We start from the raw sequence: 13,784 nt of genomic DNA on the forward strand, positions 1-13,784 counted from the left end.
TTAAATTATTATATCATCTCCATTGCAACTAGATTGGCATCAGTGAAACTCTAGAGCTTGCTCAAATATCAGCTATTTTTTATTCAAGAAAATTGTTATTGTGGCCTGGTGCCTGCCTATACCTATGAATTATTGTGGCGGGTTCTGTCTAAATGTAGTGTTGTCTTCCTCTCTACAAGTGGCCAGTCTGTCCCTAAATTTCACTCCAACGGTATGGATTTGGTCAACAGCAATGTGCTCCGATAGAAAATAATCCCTTCATTTTAAATAAATGCCTTCCTTTCCCTTAAGTACTTTTATTCAAACTAAGGGACTTTGGGCTACAAACAGACATCCTTCCCTTGAAAAGTAGCATAAAATAAACAACTTGAGATTCCTACTTAGAGAAACTTAATAAAATAAGAGAGCAGAGTATCAGGGACATAAGGTGCTGGTAAAACAAAATATGAATTTGTAAATCTTTATGTCCAATTACATTGTTAAAAGAACTTTGAACGCACTGAAGAAAGAGATGTGATGGTGGCAGACAGTTAAAGCAACTGCAGCGGAAAAGCTCACTTTAGGAGTACTAGTAATATATCATTCCTTAACAATTTCCATTTGCCAGTCCACTTGCCTCACTTCTACAATATTAACTTGGATACTTAACACAAATATTATGATTAGTGAGACTGGAGAAAAGGGAAGCCTCCTGTGAGCTTCAACACTGGAAATGGAAAAGAGGGTGGAGAGGGATTACAGCGCTAAATGAGATAAGCTAAACCTTGGAGTTGTTAGACTTTTTTTAAACAGGAAGCTTGCTTGGTTTTAAAACACAAACAAACAAACAACAAAAAAATACACTTAGGTTTGGGGTTGTGGGGAAGCACTGACCATCCGTAAACTCCTAGACAGTAAGGGCTATATGTTATTAATCTTTGTATGCTTTATAAGCAGGACTGTATCTGGCATATAATAGATGCCCAGCAAACATTTGTTGAGTGACTCAATATTCGGCTCAATATAGTCATAATGGCAAGTCTTAGTTTGAGAGACATTATTTTGGTTCAACGTAGAGCTACCCTTTCTTAGACCGGGCTGGAAATTTTTACGTAGAGGCAAGTTGGGCCAGGATTCAGTGCCAGCCCTGTCAAATGGATTTTTTCCCCCTAGGCATTTGTGCCCCACCTCATGCACAAAGGATTTGGGTGATTAGGAATGTGGAGTCTACTAATAAAGCTTTATAACAGTACACGAAGCACAAGTGTATTAAGCGTATTCATCGCATGCCAATTTAAGGGCCTATTTCTCGTTATGTTTACTTAGGCTTTCCCCAGAGTGAGTGGTTCCCAATCTGTTTTATTGTCAGTATTTCCCTTTAGTTGTCATCAATTCACTTACTGTTATTCTTTTAAATGGGACGTGTTCTTTGATCCTTCGAAATCTTGCTCAATCTAGGCCCCAAGTGTTGCTCTAAGTCTCAGGAGAAAACGACTTTGGCTGAAGTCGGCTCCCAAAGCCACACCCACTAAGAGGCCTTAAGAGACCTGGGGCTTTCCTGGCGGATACTCAGCTGCCGGCAACCACGCGGCACGCCGGAATCCCACGGCTTGGTCCCCCAGTTTCCCTGGCGGGAGGTGCGTCCCCCTCCGCGCCGCGGGGTAGCTCTTTCTAGCCGAGACGCCGGGCCTTCTGCCGGCCCCGCCCGCCCCGGGCTCATTTGCATAGAGGCGCGCGCGGCGCCGGCGAGCGGGAGGGAGGGCGGGCGGGCGCGGCCGGGAAGGCGGCGCGCGCGTGCCCTGACAGCTCGGCCCTGCTCGCTCACTCGCTCGTCCCCGGCTTCTGAGCACAGCATGGCGGTCAAGGTGACTCTAACGTTATCTCTGCTGCTGCCTTTATTTCATAAGAGACATTCCGGGGACTGTGCCTGCAGCCCCTCACCTCTTCCTATTTACTTCTTTGCCTGGTTGTTAGATAGCGTGTCCTGGGGTTCCAGGGAGAGCCGTGCGGGGCTTGGACCGGAGGGAGAGGATGCCTGGCCGGGGGAGGGGAAGGAGGAGGGATTGTGAGTTGGAGGGGCTTGTAAGGACCACAGGTCGGTGAAGGAAGCGTAGTATCCTGCCCTGGGTACATGGGATTGTGAGCCAGGGGTTGGAGGGCATCAGAAAGGGAGTGGGAGGAAGTGGCATATATAGCCGGGGATGCCTAAGGCATCTGTGTACCGCGGTGGGGGAGGGGGTGGGTAACAGGATTTTGGGGCCTCTGGAGCCGGGGGCAGTGGTTGGCATTTGAGCTGCAGGTGGCAGGATGGCTAAAGAACTTAGAAACGTTGCAGCAGTTTTCATTATTTTAGGTTGGGTGGAGAAAGAGAGGGGCGTGGAGATAATTATATTCTGGATTGCTTTCCACGGGAAGAAAGGCCAGTAGGCCATGCGATTAATTTGGGAGTTTCAACTTTCCTGTTGTCTCTTACTCTTAATGGCCTCTTGATTTGAAGGTGGGTGGTTGCCAAATGTGTTGCCGGTGAATGTGGAGTAAGGTAGGGGATTGATTCTCATGGCCTTCCCTTTCCAGTCCAGGGGAAATCTATGTGGTAGATTTGCTATATTTTAGGCTCTTCACACCTGTCTTTCCACCTTATGGTCACAGAGCTCCAATTTGACAGTTGTTATCAGTATTAGTGCTTTTGGTTTGTTTTAAGCTAAATGCCCTTATAAAAGATAAGAGCATTGATTGCTGGCATTTGTGAACTGTAATCTCAAGAGATTGCCTGGTCTCTAGTGAAGCATTAACTGGCTTTTTTTTTTCTTACAGGTGCAGACAACCAAGCGAGGTGATCCTCACGAGTTAAGAAACATATTCCTACAGGTAAATTGGCTTACGTGCTGTGCTTTTTCTTGGTGGGGGAGATGTAAGTCTAGTACTTTTTAGGCCTTAACTTTCAGGAATGTTTACTTTCATGTATTCTTAAGAACATGACAATAGATAATATAGATTATAAGTCTCTTATTAAGTTTTTATAAAAAGATTTCCCTCACATTATTTTTTAAACATGACTTAAGACATGTAAAAAAAAAACACTAAAAAGAATTTCCAGCTTCTCTTAACCATTGTGACCAAAATAAAATTTCAAAACATATTGACACTCTTGTGCAATTGATAGGTATGATGATTAAAATTCTTTTTCTTTTCCTTGAAAGTTGTGTGTTTATAAAGTTTTCCTACTTCTAAGCAACTGTGTAATTTGTTACAGAGATAAGAATATTATAGCTGTTCTTAATTTGTGTGTGTTTTCTCCCTCTGTTTATTTATATTATATCCATGGGCATTGGGGGTTGTGTTACAAAATGTTACTGTTTGGGATTCTTGCAAGGATCCACCTTTACTTCTGCTAAGTTTTCAGGATCAGTGACTTGCTGTAGACTTCTAAAAAATTGGCTTAGTTTTTTTGTTTTGCTTTCTTTTCTTAAATTTCAAAAGTTCTGCATGCAGGAAATTGTACCTAAGTACATATAAAGGGAGACAAGCTAAGGTGTTCTACCAAATGTTGTGTTTTTCTCTGAAATCTTCTTTTAAGAACTTTCTATTCTGGGGCTGGTTCTTGTATAGAAACTTTGACCTTGGGCAGGTCCCTGCTGGGTATTAGTTTCCTCTGTAAAATGAGAGGTGATCTCCAAGGTTCCTTCCAACTGCAAAAGCCTATGATTCTATATTAGGAACAGACTCTAACATATACAGATCAGCCTGGAATAGATGACATTTTTATCTGAGACATGTGAGTTGCTTAAGCTATTGTTGGGGAGCACGCTTCACAGATGAACAATTAGTGAAAACGAGAATCTTAAATTTTATAAAATCTGATGAAGGGAAGCATCATTTCCAGAACAAAAGTAATTGTGATAGAAATGCTCTATTTATGGTTCAAAACCTTTATTCCTCACAGTTGTTCTTGAAAATAACCAAAAATATGTCAGTGTTAACCACACCATGTACTCAATTGTTTTATGAGGAGTTCCTGTGATATAGTTAATTTTATTTTCTAAATTAAGTAGGCATGGAAGAAATCATTTGAAATGCTGCAGGAGGTGATGAACAGAGCACTGACCCAGGTGTTAGGAACACTGGGTTCAGTTGCCAGCCCTGCCTCTATCTGGTTGTGGTACCTGGAAGCTAATTATCTGGCTTTCCTGGGCTTCATCTTCTCACGTGGGACTCATTGGGCCATAAGGGAATGTGAACTGAAGTCCTTTCAGCTTTAAAAATTCTATGGAAAAAATCTGTGATTCTGTATGGATTTGGTTTTGGGGGAGCGGGGAGAATGCAAATACAGAGAGAGAGCTGGGACTGTGCCTAGCTTTTTGAAAACTTTTAAATCTTATCTTTTTACACATTATTTTGATGATGCCCTTATTTTTTATACTGAAAATTTGTGGAATTTATAATTGCATGTTTAGCACTAACTGTAAAGCACTGACCCAAGAGTTATTGATAAGAGACAGAGGAGATAACTTACCGTCAAGTAGCTGAAGCAGCTTTAGTTGAATCAGTTTGAGGGCAGTTAGCAAGTAACATAGATTTTTAAATTTCTGTCTGAAATACTTCAAACTATAGTTACTTGAAACTGTAGGACATTATTTAGAAAGTTTTGTTTTAGATACATATGGTTTATAAATATTTTAGAGGTAATAGCAGGCAAAAATACATGCTAACTATGCATTTCTTTACAACTTAATGTTGCTACATATATTTACTAAGGATTATTTGTGTGCCATGTATACACTTGTATTTAGTTTAGTATATTGAATAATTACAGGGGAGGATTGAGCCAAGACTTGAATGGTAATAGACATGTGACTAGCTCCTCTTTGAGACGGGTTCCATCTCCGACAGTTTTCGGTAGAGGGAGTCAAGAATAATGAAGGCAAATGCATAGCCTCTGGTATGACAGTCAAGTTGGTTTGTCCAGATAATTGTGGTCATGTGATAATAATGACAGTGGCTATCATTTACTGATCATTCTGTAGTATGCTGGGTATTGACCTAGTCCTTTAAGGGTATTATATTAATTTTCTTTTAAAAAATATTTAATTGACGTAGTTGATTTACAGTATTTCAGGTAAGGGTATTTTATTAATTTTCATAACAACCTTAGGAGATAGCATTATTGTCCCTGTTAAACAGATGAAGTTAATTGGCTTGGTTAATGTCACTTAGCTCATAAGTGGTAGAGATTTGGATTCAAATCAAACTATAGAATCCATCTTCTTAACCCTTATACTCTGCCACTTGTGGGATCTTGAAATGGGATGACTTTTGAAAGCTAGAGGTATGTAAGGGTCTAACAGCAGCTGTGTTTGTTAAGAAGTTAAAGAAAAAAAAATCCGGTTACTTAGGTGATGAAAAAAAGTACCTTTACACTGTGACTACCTAGAACATTTGGCCAAGGAGTTTGGATTTGCAACAGTAGGAAGGCACTGTGGGTTTCTGAGTGGGCAAACTGATGTGGTGAATTCTGGCAGCTCTTTGTGTATGTTGGATAAAGTGTGGAGAGGTTGGAAGTAGGTAGAGAGATCAGTTAAGAGGCTATTGAAATAATTCATGTTGGAGATGATGACCTGGAGTGGCTGATGGCTGAGGAAATGGAATGGAAGGACAGTACCAGGGACTTTGGAAGGGATGAATCAATTGAATTTGGTATTAAATATGAAAGTAAAGGAAGGAGTAGTGAATCTGGCATTTTTAGAATACATGTTAATTTATAAGGCATCTATTTTGGGAATTTGGGGGGGGCGGTTTGAAGTTTGGTTGCTAAATAAATGTGTCCCAGTAAGTAAAAGTCAGATACAAATTTGTACAGGTGGTAGATGAATCCTTGGGTTAGGGGGATTACTTATAAAATAAAGAAGACAGGGAATAAGGGACTGATTTATAAGTGATATCCTCAATTGAAGTGGAAGGAGGAGGAGGGGAACTAGGGAAAATGATCCCATGGGAGTTTAGAGTTTCACAAAAAGAGTATAGTCAAAGACTAAAATCTAGATTATTCTGTTATTAGTATAATATGGTTTTGGTAGGATTTGGGGGTCACTTGAATTCAGGGTCATTTGAGCTACTTAAAGAGAAGATTTAATTTTGAATTTTAGAATGCAGCTGAAAGCTCTCTTTTGTAAAATTTAGATCTGTGGCATTAACTGTCTAAATTCACAAATAGTCGGTGTGGCTCAAAAAATCATTTGTTTTGTAAACAGCAAAATATTCCTGTTTGAAAGTGCTGTTGTATCTATGTTTAATGGAATGATGTGTGCAAGTTCATGAGAGTAAAGCATTATGGTTCTGAGTATAGAGAAATAGGTTTATTTTGTCTGTGTTCATTGTTTCTCAAATTTTGATGAGCTGTGTTTTCTATTAATTAAAAAAGAACAATAATATTCACTAGGATTCTGCTTTTTCCTGCCACCCAGGTTCATAAAATTGGAGCAAAGCTATGAATTCTTATGTGTTAGACAGCTATAATTTTACAACCAGCTGTCAAGCTAATATTTTACTGTTGCTACCCTTACAACTGTCATTTCTTGATTTATGCCTTCTTTTACCTCTCTCACCCACACACTATCATTTAACCAAATTTGCTACATCAGAGGTATACAGTAGCAAAAGGAGACAATAGAAACAATGAAGAGGGAGGTGAGGTGAGGACAACAGGAATGTCACAGGCTGTTTGTTATAAGCCTGACGAATTTCAAAATGAAGAGTTAATCTGGTTTAGTCTGTGCTTTGTGGCAAAGTAGGTTTATCAAAAAACTGTTTTAAGGGACTTCCCTGGCTGTCCAGTGGTTAGGACTTGGCGCTTTCACTGCTGTGGCCCCCGGTTCAATCGCTGGTTGGGAACTAAGATCCTGCAAGCTGCACAGTGGGGCCGAAAAAACCAAACCAGAACAAAACAAAAAACTGTTTTAAGTGAATGATTTTTCAAGATCTCCGTCTTTTTTTTTAAATAAATTTATTTATTTTATTTTATTTACTTTTGGCTGCATTGGATCTTCGTTGCTGTGCACGGGCTTTCTCTAGTTGTGGCGAGCGGGGGCTACTCTTCTTTGTGCTGCGCGGGCTTCTCATCGTTGTGGAGCACGGGCTCTAGGTGCGCGGTCTCAGTAGTTGTGGCATGTGGGCTCAGTAGTTGTGGCTTGTGGGCTCTAGAGCGCAGGCTCAGTAGTTGTGGCAGACAGGATTGCTCCACAGCACGTGGGATCTTCCCGGACCAGGGCTCGAACCCGTGTCCCCTGAATTGGCAGGCGGATTCTTAACCACTGTACCACGAGGGAAGCCCTCTGTCTTTTTTTTAGTTGATAGATTTTCTGTTGTTCATTTACCAATGTATTCTGTGATAAAAGCAATATATGTTGAGACTGTACCGTTATATATGCTAAACCAAATATTATTTTGATCCTGTTCTTTTTTTCATTATCACCAATGTAACAATGAAGATCATATCCCATATAAAATTATGAAAATGCATTTTTTCTATCTTGTTTATTTTACATTAGAAAGTAGGTATAGAAGATGCTGCTGCTAATGTAAAGCAAAGAGTGATTCTTCCTTAGGGTTTTTATGATAACATAAATTTTTGATTGAAAGAAATGTCCTTTATTCAGTAAATATTTGTTTATATATTACGTATTTATTTACTTTTGGCAGTAACCTGTGGCTGAGAAGGGAATTAAGCAGGGCTTTTAGCAGGAGACTTTTCTATTTTGTTGAAATATGAGTTAGGACTATGTTTTCCAAAGTGTAGAATGTGTACCACAGTATTACAGTTCTAATAAGATTATCAAGTATTGAAAGATGATAACATCTACTGAGGCCAAATGTGGAGAAAAAAGGTGCTCTCATACTGCATTTGTGGAAACAAAGACTCTTTGCAAAGCAGTTGGCAATGGTTTAAAATAAAAAGATACCACTTAAACAAGCAGTCCTACTTTTGGGATATTTATCCCAGAGAAATAAAAATACTCATAAAAATATATATGTACAAGGTTGTTAGTGGCAGCGCTCAATTGTCCCTCAAAAAATAGAAAAAAAAGGGGGGGGACAAATGCTATCAAAGGGAAGCGGTAGAAAAATTATGAAATAACCATAACATGGAAAATTATGCAGATACGAGAAAGAATGAGTTAGACTTATTCCAGCTGATTTAGAGGGATTTCCAGTGTACTATAAATGAGGAAAGAAAGATGTAAAAAAGCTTATGTAGAATGATTCTACTTTTCTAAACATTACTTCATATATGTTGTATGTATATTTAAACATATATATGTTTGATATAATTTAATGGGCATTAAGAAAGGTATGGAAGGATAGATAATGTTAACTTGGTTGGGGAAAGAATTCGGGCAAAATAAAAACAAAATTTCAATGTATATGTATTAAATTTTGAGCAAGTGAATAATTTAAAAAGTAAGAACTTAGTAATTCAGAACCTGAAGTTAAAAAAGGACTTCGCAGTGTAAATTGGGTTGTAGAACCCAGTAAGAGACACACAGAAGGAGATCTATAGTTTTCTTAGCCACACCGATTAACAGGTTTTCACCAGTTTTTCAGACTATAGGAATTGAAGATGATAACCTTTATCTTTAGTTTATAAAGTATTTGCCGTAAACTATGTAGAGTTCTCATTAATAAAAAAGTGTTAGGCATTAAGGGCATACTAGCAACATAGCGAAGACTTTATCCTTGAATCAACTAGACAGATTAAAAAATAATTGAAAAGATGAAAAAATGTGTTATGAAATGCCATCTATGTTCTACTACCAATCAATACATTTTTAATTGTCTTCTATGTGATAGGCCAGCCATATGTGTGGTTCTACCTTTGTAGATAAGATAGAGGAGTTTAGTGAAGGTAGGACCTCACATTCTAGGTAGGGGTGAGACAGACAATAACAAAGCCCACACACTGAGAAACAAATAAACCAAAACCAACTACAGATTGTGACAAGTCCAATAAATGGAATGATGGAAAAGGTGATTGTTTTTCAAGATGGTGGCTAGTGAAGGCCCCTGAGGAAGTGATATTAGGGCTGAGAACTGAAAGGTAGGTATAGAGAGTTCCGCAAGTGCAAGGGCCTAGATGTTGATAGGGTTTGGTATGTTCAACAAACAAAAATGAGGCCAATGTGCCTGAAGCATCAGTGAGTGAGGGGGTGCATGGCCAGTAAGAGATGAGGCTGAAGGAGCCACGCCAAGCAGGGCCTTGTTTGTAGGCCATGAAGAAGAGTTTGGATTCTTCTTATAAAGAGTGTCATGGAAACCGCTAAAGGTCCTTCACCTTGGAAGTGGAATGATTCAATTTATATTTTAAATACATTGTATTTAGATAGATCATATTGAAATGTAAACTTTCTCATACATTTCTGTACTTTCTCGCGGATGACTGCCTTGAGTAGACTGTGATTCTTTCAGTTCAATTTCCTCCTGTCCACAGCATTCTTAGAATATCTTGAGCTGGGCCTTGGTTGACTCCTTTTCATCCAGGAGGCAACAGAGTGTAGCTACATGGGCTTTGTAATCTAACCAGAACTTGAATCCTTATTTGATCCCTTTTTGCTATATGACCTTAGGTGTTTACATTACTTTTGGAGTCTGTTTCCTCATCTGTTTAAGAAAGAGTAACCATATCTAGCATGTAGGGGTGTTATAAAGATAAATAAGGTAATGTGTAAATAGTGCCTGACACATGGAGAATCTAGTAAAGCTTAGTTCTCTGTCCCCTTCCTTTTCTTCTGAGGTGAGGACTTTTCTTTCCTGAAAAGGATCTCAGTCCCTTGTGTTCCCCAGATAACTGTGCTGGACCTATAAAGTGACTAAGATGCTAGTAAGTGTTTATGATTATGTACATTTAATCAGTTAATTACTCACATTCTTCTTTTTTTTTTGGATGTGTTGGGTCTTCGTTGCTGTGTGCGGGCTTTTCTCTAGTTGCGGTGAGCGGGGACTACTCTTCGTTGTGGTGCGCAGGCTTTTCATTGCGGTGGCTTCTTTTTGTTGCGGAGCACATGCTCTAGGTGCGCCGGCTTCAGTAGTTGTAGCGCACAGGCTTAGTTGCTCCACGGCCTGTGGGATCGAACCCATGTCCCCTGCATTGGCAGGCGGATTCTTAACCACTGCACCACCAGGGAAGTCCTACTCACATCCTTGAGATATACATCTGAAGATCTTCACAAATCCCCACATTCAGAAATACCACCGTAAGAGGTAATTTCTCACAAGTCTGTAGGTTCTGAGAAGGGGTGCAGCCATGGTCTAAGACTGGGAGACTGTGGAAGATACATACATGCAGAGTTTTCTTTTGACCCTTCAGTTGCTCTTTCTGAATCAGAGAAGGAAAAATAGTCCAGCCAAGAAATACCAAGACGCAGATGTGAAAGAGAGACTTGTAATTCATTCTTTATGTGTGTAATTTAAAAAAAATCATCATCTCCCTGTTCTGTCCAGCTCTCTTTTACTTAGAGCTGCTGAAATTTCTGAAACATCGTTCACTGAAACCAGTGCCATGGCCAGTATTGGGCTTCTAGAACTGTGCTATTGTTTGCTTACTATTATGTCTTAGGCACTGTTTTAAGTGTTTTATACAAATCATATGCAATCCTCAGAACAACTCTGTAAGGTAGGTGCCATTAATATTCCCATTTTATAGATGAGAAAACTGAGCCCCAGAACAGTTAAGCAACCTCCTCAAGGTTGTATGGTAAATGGAAGAGACTTGCTTTATGTATGTTAATACAACATGCCTTTTTACTTAATATTGTATGGCAATACAGGTATGGTAATAAGTGTAGAATCATCTCATTGTTTTTTGGTAACCTTTTAAAAAGTCTTTTTTATTATGGAAAATTTCAAACATACGAATTTAAAGAAGGTAGCATAATGAATTGCTATGTACCCATCACTGATCTTCACCAACTATCATAGCTAATTTTGCTTCATCTATATTGCAGCTGCACTGGATTATTCTGAAGCAATTCCCAGACTTCCTGTCACTGCATGCATAAATACTTTAGTGTCTGTCTCTAAAAGATGATGACTCTGAAAAACCAACCAAACCACAATACGTTGTCACACCTAAAATTTTTCCTTAACCACATGGATTTCCATTCACTGTTGAAATTTCCATGCTTCTTTCATTTTTTTTTTTAAGATAACTTTTTTTTTTTTTTTTGGCTGCATTGGGTCTTCATTGCTGCCACACGGGCTTTCTCTAGTTGTGGCAAGCGGAGGCTGCTCTTCGTTGCAGTGCGTGGGCTTCTCATTGTGGTGCCTTCTCTTGTTGCAGAGCACGGGCTCTAGGTGAGCGGGCTTCAGTAGTTGTGGCACACAGGCTTCAGTAGTTGTGGCTTGCAGGCTCTAGAGCGCATGCTCAGTAGTTGTGGCACACGGGCTTAGTTGCTCCACAGCATGTGGGATCTTCCCAGACCAGGGCTCAAACCCGTGTCCCCTGCATTGGCAGGTGGATTCTTAACCACTGCTCCACCAGAGAAGTCCCTTGTTTGATTTTTTTTTAAGTTGCTTTTTTAAAATCAGGACCCAAGCCAGGTTCCTACATTGCATTTTGTTGATCTGTCTTTGCTCCCTACCAGGATAAAGGGCCTTCTTTCTCCATGGCAAAAATCTTGCTATTTAATCAAGGCTTACCAACAGTAAAGCATTCTGTACTCCTAGGAGCTGCACCTTGATTGTCAAACGTGATTTGCCCCGGCTTATAAGTATATACGCTCCTTGTATGTTCCCATGGTTACTTAGACCAAGAGATTGAAGTATTTATTTTAAAAACAATGCAAATTAATTATTCAACTTAATCTGCCCTGAGAAGCATTCTACTTCCAGTTATTGACTTGTCTGGGGTCATTATTTTATTTCCAAGGTTTTCGGCCATTTTTAGGGGTTGTTTTGATAGATTTAGTTTATTATGGTAGCTTTAGTTGATTTCAGTGATTAACGAGAATCTTACACCTCCTCATTCTAGAAATTGCATTGTTTAGTAGCTGACAGTAGGACTTGCTGTAATGGACAGTAAAAAATACATATATTAAAGCAAAAAGAGAATAGTATTTCATGAAGCAATCAGAGTGAGAAAGGCAGACTTCTGGAGAATTTTCTTTGCAAAATTAACTAGAAGGTTTTGTTTCTAGTATATGTGAAATATGCAACTGAAAGTGCTAATTAGATGTATAAAACTGCCTTTTCCTAATGCATTTGTAGATTTTAGTAAATATCAGAAACATTTTGTGTCACTAATTAAAATCTCTTTAAAAAAATTAATGTGGCTCAATAGAGTTGTTAAAATTTATGTGACCATATGTGTTAAAAAATTTTTTTCTCATTAAAATATTATTTATGATAGATGAATTCCACATTGTACTATTGTAACAGGGTTTGTGTTGTTGGATCTGTTGCGGTCTTTGCTTGTTGCATAGAGTGCTTGTGTAGTGAAAGGGCATGCATTCCTCACTAAATTTGGCTTCCATTAGGAGTAAGAGCAGTAATGATAGTGAAGGACAGCAAGAGGATTAGCTTCATATGCTCAGCTCTTGCCTTGGTACCTGTCTTTCTCCTCCACTGTTCATGTAATTCGTTTTTCTATATGGGAAATGCTCTACGTGATATTTGTAGTTACTGAACTTTGTGACGCTGTCGTTTGAGAATTACTGAAATCGCAAGGATGTTAAGATCTGAAAATGTCAGATCTTAATGTGTATCTTAATTGGAGCAGTCATGGAGGAACAGTGTGTTTTGACTCATATTACAGCCACATGTTGGCTGAGCAGAGATGAAGCTGCCTAGACCAGTCAGGACTGATTTTCTGGTAAACCCAAGAATAGTGGAAGTCAACCCCAAAGAAACCTTGGTTTGGATAAAGGTGAGGAGTTAGAAGAGTAACTCCTTCATGTTCGAGCAGAAGCAGAAAAATTCAATATGCAAGGAGGGAAACTGGGATCCTCTGCTTTTCTGTGTTTTCTAAGCATTTTAGAATAACTATGTCAATATGCATTAGCTTTACAATTTCCAAGTACTTTGGTGTTCAAGATCTCATTTTCTCCCTTACAAAAATACCTATCTTTCTGTAACTTCTTGTTAAAGAGACTCTGAGAAGCTATGTGTTTGCTCAAGAAATCTCTACTAGTTAACCACCCAGGCTTAGTCCCTGTTTTCTGACCTTAGTTTCAGTGTCCATCATGCCATCCTCTCTGAGCAACTTGAGGGCTGGAGCTAAGTTTTTTTGATCTCTACATCCCTAGTACCAGGCCTGATGCCCAGCACAAAGTTGGTGCTTGATAAATGTTTTAAAAATGAAAACAAAGTAACCTGAAAGATTTGATTTAAGCAGATTTTTGGCTTAATAAGTAGTGCTTCTAGATATATTACCTTGTTTTGGTATTACTGAAAAAAGAAAATCCTTTATCTTGACACACTGTATAATTTTTTTAAAAGTAACCAACTTTCTAGTCACAGCCTGTCAGAATTTTCCTTTATAATCTCTGGAAAATCTTTTAGAAATATCAAACATCAAATAAAATCTGTTTTTGAACTTAAACCATTTAAACAGGTAATTTAATATCATTTAGACTATTTGGGTTTACTCATTCATGTCATTGAATTTTAAGTTAACCTTTTTTTTTTCCTTAATGGAAATTTAAGGTTGTGTATAGACTACATAAAGTCTACTTTATAGTTAACCTGTGATGTAGGTTGCATACATTCTAAAGGTTACTTAAGGTTAAATTTGGTAAATTGCAAAGGAGTTACTGTTA

General features: G+C 38.8%; 1 protein-coding gene across 2 annotated transcripts in view; it reads left to right on the forward strand.

The window, feature by feature from the left end:
- The first annotated feature begins 1,762 nt into the window (after positions 1–1,762).
- Positions 1,763–13,784, forward strand: part of SLC25A12 (solute carrier family 25 member 12) — a 91,534-nt gene continuing 79,512 nt past the window's right edge. For both annotated transcript variants that reach the window (XM_081243068.1, XM_081243069.1), the window contains exons 1-2: positions 1,763–1,844; positions 2,794–2,847. In XM_081243068.1, the coding sequence (XP_081099194.1) occupies positions 1,833–1,844; positions 2,794–2,847 (66 nt within the window). In that variant the 5' untranslated portion in view covers positions 1,763–1,832. The remainder of the gene's footprint in view (positions 1,845–2,793; positions 2,848–13,784) is intronic.

The sequence above is a fragment of the Mesoplodon bidens genome (genome assembly GCF_964165515.1).
Source record: "Mesoplodon bidens genome assembly, chromosome: 8".
In the NCBI taxonomy this organism is placed as follows: Eukaryota; Metazoa; Chordata; class Mammalia; order Artiodactyla; family Ziphiidae; genus Mesoplodon; species Mesoplodon bidens.